The sequence below is a fragment of the Solanum dulcamara genome, chromosome 5 (genome assembly GCF_947179165.1).
Source record: "Solanum dulcamara chromosome 5, daSolDulc1.2, whole genome shotgun sequence".
Lineage (NCBI taxonomy): Eukaryota > Viridiplantae > Streptophyta > Magnoliopsida > Solanales > Solanaceae > Solanum > Solanum dulcamara.
In genome coordinates this window covers 30354827-30360143 of record NC_077241.1, presented here as the reverse complement: position 1 = coordinate 30360143, position 5317 = coordinate 30354827, and the positions used below count along the sequence as shown (strand labels likewise).

Below are 5317 nucleotides of genomic sequence, written 5' to 3'. Positions count from 1 at the left end.
GGGTTGGAAGTAAGAAAATCACGTGGGTGTGGTTAACGTGATAAACGGGCAGAATTGAAGGCGTTTAGTTGGGTTAAAGTTTTATTAATGTTGTCACCCTTATGGTATTGTTGTTGAAGGAGAATTGTATATGTTAAAAGGCTAAAAAAGTGGTTATAAAATGAGTATACATGCTGCTGTTCGCAGCCGTGTCATGGTCCCCTCCGTGTGGTTAAGATTTTATGAAATAAAGATTGAAAACCATATTTTGGTGTCGTAGTTTTGGGGTGAGCTGCTTGGAGCTTGTGTTGCGTAATATTGAAGTAGTTTAATTGTATATGGCTGCTGATTACTGTTGTTGGTGTGGATGTACCAATCAGAGGTTAAATTTGAAGTTTGGATAGAGCAAGTTATAGGGGAAATGCTGCCCGATTTCCATTAATTTCTTAAGTAATTAGCATACTAGTGGAGGAGTGTGAATGAGGAAAGGATTCCTATAAATAATTGCTTATAAATTCATAAGTTGGAAGATTGAAGTCTATTCATAATAGTGTTACCTTTGTGTTAAATAGGTTAAAGGAGTAACGAAGCAAGCGTGGATACGGTTAATCTATAGCAGGTATGTAAAGCTATCCTTCTTTTCTCTTGGCATGTATTAGATATAAGTGGTTTGTATATAAAATTTGGGGATAATACCATTCATAAAGCTCTGAGTATGATTTATGACTCTTACCCCTTTCTTGATATTAGATCTCCTACAATAATTGAGTTATTATCTCTCAAGTCTTCTATATGAAGGAAAGTAGTAAGTATGTAAAGCCTATTCCTTCTTTTCTTTTGGCATGTATCAGAGATAAGTGATATATGATACGAGCTCTGGGGTGATTCCATTCCTAAATTTTGAATATGATCCATGTCTTTTATTCACCTTTTGATGATAAAACTCTCATAGTAGTTGAAATACTTCTCCTGAGCCTTTTATATGTCGATTAGTAGTGGGATGTATAAGTTCTTATTCCTAAGGACTCTATGATGACAAGCGTCTCTCATTTCATAAGCTATTTGGCATTATCTTAATAAATGTCTATAATTCTTAAGACTCCGTTTGATATGGCCCCCAATGTCTTTTAGAGGATACTTGAGTAATCATCGCTAGCTTAGGATTTCCAGTCAGCAGTCTTGGGAAGAGCTCCATTGTGTCGGAGCCTAGCGTTATGGTACTGGTCTTCTAATGTATATATTTGTTTATTCAGGGGTACGGTGGGGGCCCTGTCCCGCCATATGATACTGTTGATACTCTTAGAGGTCTATGAATATGTGTGTGGGTTGTGTATATATGTGTGGTCAGTTGTTTCTATATGACTTATATTTTGGGACATGCCCTTTGTCATGGCAGCTTTGTCGGCTTGCGTATATATATGTAATGGGATGAACCCACCTGCTATGATAGGCTCGTCGGTTTATGTCCAGCTTGGATACAGTCACAGCCTATGGGGTTAGGTCAAGATAGAAGTGGTATCAGAGCGGTTCATCCTCAGAGTGTCTACAGACCGTGTCTAGTAGAGTCTTTTTTATCAGTGTGTTATGCACCACATCTATAAACAAGAGGCTACCAGACATTTAGGATGTTGTCTTTCTTTCTTTCCTTACATCGTGCGATAGAACTATGTTATTAGGATGATGTCTCACTAACATATCATCATGTTTTCAGTGATGCCTCCAAGGAAAGTGACAACCTCCCAGAAGGGCAAGTCAGTAGAAAGAGAAACTAATCAGACCCCGAGAGTTACTAGGGCCCGTGCGCAGTCCATGCTAGGGATTGTGCTCCAGTCGGCGAGCTTTACCACCGCCACCTCCAGAGGAGCTTACAACAGCAGCATCTGTAGATCCCGAGGCTCCATTACCTGAGCCTCTAGATACACAGCCGGGGCTAGAGGATAGGGCCATGAGACATGCAGTTCAGTTGCTGACCAGACTAATGGTAGGACAGGCTTTAAGGCATGGGCTAGGAGGGGATGATGCAGATAGAGATGATAGTTTGAGGGTTCGTGACTTCCTGACTTATAACCCTCTAGAGTTTTATGGGTCAAGACCTGTAGAGGACCCACAAGTGTTCATTCAACAGATGCAGCATACATTGATAATAATTAGGGCCTCGGAGATCAAGTTTGTTGAATTGGCTTCATACCGGCTGTGGGATGTATCCGTTAATTGGTATGAGTCCTGGGAATTATCGAGGGGCAAAGGTGCTCCTCTAGCAGAATGGGAGGAGTTTGTAGAAGCCTTTTTAGCCACTTTCTACCTCTGGAAATAAAATGAGCCAGAGTGGATAGATTCTTACAGTTGAGGTAGAATGGCAAGAGCATTAGATATTATAACCTTGACTTTGACTCATTGGCGAGACATGTGCCTACTATTGTAGCTAATATGGCTGACAGGGTGCATCATTATGTGATGGGAATGGATCGTCACTTGATTGATAGTTGTATGGCCATGGCTTCTCATCCAGGCATGGATATTACTTGGGTATAGTCATATGCACAAGGGGTGAAGGATCGACACAGGGGGCATCAGCACGATAGGGATTATCACAGAGGCCAGCGTAAGAGAACTAGATCAGCTAGTTATTATGGTGACTTACAAGTCGGGCAACCTTAATGGTATAGCATACATCCTTCCCAGCTGACCTAGAGTGCACCCCCATAATTCACAGGTAGGAGATTCGACAAAACAGTATATTCGGTGGCTGGTCAGAGCTCCAGGGTTTTAGGCCTACAAATGAACAGGGGTTTGCGTCAGTCAAGGCCATCCTTGCCTCGGTGTTCTCATTGTGGTAGGGCTTAATTTGGGGAATGTTATTTTGCTATAGGGGCTTGTTTTATGTGCAACCGTCAAGGCCATGTTATGAGGGAGTGTCCATTCAGAGGCAGTCCAGGAGGTATAGTTTAGCCTACTAGGTCAGTTGCTAGGTCTTCTTTTTCTGTGGCTATGTGCCCTATGGGGCGGGGTATCAGACACCAGCAGGCCATAGTAGAGGCCATGATAGAGCTTCTAGTTCTAGCGGTCCTTCGAACCGTAAATATGCCTTGGCTAGTAGACAGGACCAGGAGGCGTCACCAAATGTGGTTACAAGTATATTATCGATCTTCTCCCGAGATGTTTATGTATTGATAGATCCAAGCTCCACCCTATCATATATATCTCCTTTTGTTGTTAGTAGAATCAGAGTAAAACTCGAATTAATAGAACTATTTTAGGTAGCTACACTGATAGGAGACTCTATTATGGTAAAGCAGATATATAGAAATTGCTCGGTGGATGTATATAGTTGTCATACCTTGGCTGATTTAATAGAGTTAGATATGACAGAGTTTGATGTTATTATGGGTATGGAATGTTTAGCTTCTTTTCATGCTAACATTGATTGTAGAAAAAAATAGTTCAATTTTAGTTCCCAAAGGAGCCAATTATCAAATGGGTGGGGAATACGACATCGTCGAGGGGTAAATTTATTTTATACATCAAGGCAAGGAAGATGGTTAGAAAGGAGTATATTTATCATCTGGTTCTTGTACAAAACTTGGAAGCTGAGGTACCGACCTTTCAGTCAGTGCCAGTGGTTAATGAGTATCCAAATGTATTCCAGATGAACTCCCAGGTCTTCCTCCTGAATGGGAGATAGAGTTCACTGTAGATGTGCTACCATATACTTAGCCCATATCTATTCCTCCCTACAAAATGGCACCCGCAGAGATGAAGGAGTTGAAAGGGAAACTGAGAGACTTGTTATAAAAGGGCTTTATTAGGCCCAACACATCACCTTGGGGAGTACCGATGTTGTTCATTAGAAAGAAAGATGGGTCTCTGTGAATTTATATTGACTATAGGCAGTTGAATAAAGTAACAATAAAGAATAGATATCCTCTCCCCAGGATTGATGATTTATTTGATCAATTGCAGGGTGCTAAGTGTTTCTCGAAGATAGACCTGTGGTCAGGCTATCACCAGGTATGGATGAGGGAAGCAGATATTTCAAGGACTGCATTCAGAACCCGATACAGGCATTATGAGTTTAGAGTAATGTCTTTTAGGCTGACCAATGCTCCAGCGATGTTTATGGGCCTGATGAACCGGGTTTTCAAGCCATTCCTAGACATGTTTGTAATTATATTATTTGATGATATTCTGGTCTATTCACGATCAGAAGAGGAATATACAAATCATTTGCGGATGGTGCTTGGGGTGCTCTATTACTAGAAGTTGTACGCTAAGTTCTCTAAATGTGAATTCTGGTTGACCTCAGTAGCATTCTTGGGGCATATTGTTGAAACTGATGGTATTTGAGTAGATACACAAAAAGTTGAAGCCGTAAAGGCTTGTCTTAGACCTACTACACCTACCGAAGTACGTAGTTTTCTAGGGCTAACAGGATACTATAGGAGATTTGTAGAGAAGTTTGCTTCTATTTTAGCGCCTTTAACAAGGCTAACTCAGAAGGCGACTAAGTTCCTGTGGACCGATACTTGTGAACGAAGCTTCCAGTTGCTGAAAGAGAAGTTGACTACGACCCCAGTTCTAACTCTTCCTGAAGAAGCAGAAGGATATGTTATTTATTGTGATGCTTCCGGTGTTGGTCTAGGTTGTGTACTGATGCAACATGGTAGAGTCATAGCCTATGCCTCCCGACAGCTCAGAAAGCACGAAAGGAATTATCCTACTCACGACTTAGAGTTAGCAGCAGTAATTCATGCTTTAAAAATATGGAGGCACTATCTATATGGCATACATGTGGATATATATATATATATATACGGATCACAAAAGCCTCCAATACACCTTTAAGCAGAAAGAGCTGAATTTATGGCAGAGAAAGTGGCTAGAGTTGCTGAAAGATTATGATGTTGACATCCTATACCACCCAGGGAAAGCAAATGTTGTAGCAGATTCACTCACCCATAAATCAATGGCTAGCTTAGCATATGTACAACCAGAATGGAAAAAGATAGTCCGCGATATTTGCCAGTTAGCTAGCCTTGGAGTCCGTTTGGCTGATTCGGATGATGGTGGAGTTTCTGTTTGAGGAGTTCCTGAATCCTCTATTATAGAAGAAGTAAAGCAATGCCAGTACAAGGACCCTGTTTTGGCGTAGTATAGGGATGCATCTCTTCAAAAGGAAAAGACTCTATTTGAGATCACTCATGGCGGAGTGTTAAGATATAGAGGAAGAATCTGTGAACCTGAGATTATAGGGGTATGGCAGCAGGGGATGGGAGAGGCACATTATACCCGTTATTCTATTCATCCAGGGTTAACCAAGATGTATCATGACCTCAGATGT

At 41.2% G+C, this 5317-nt stretch overlaps 1 protein-coding gene across 1 annotated transcript; it reads left to right on the top strand.

Annotated features, from left to right (window-relative positions):
- The first annotated feature begins 2406 nt into the window (after positions 1–2406).
- LOC129890522 (uncharacterized mitochondrial protein AtMg00860-like) lies at positions 2407–5059 on the top strand. The gene is made up of 3 exons (XM_055966060.1): positions 2407–2488; positions 4328–4594; positions 4902–5059. Exons 1-3 carry the CDS (start codon positions 2407–2409, stop codon positions 5057–5059), a joined length of 507 nt encoding a protein of 168 aa, XP_055822035.1.
- The last annotated feature ends 258 nt before the right edge of the window (positions 5060–5317 follow it).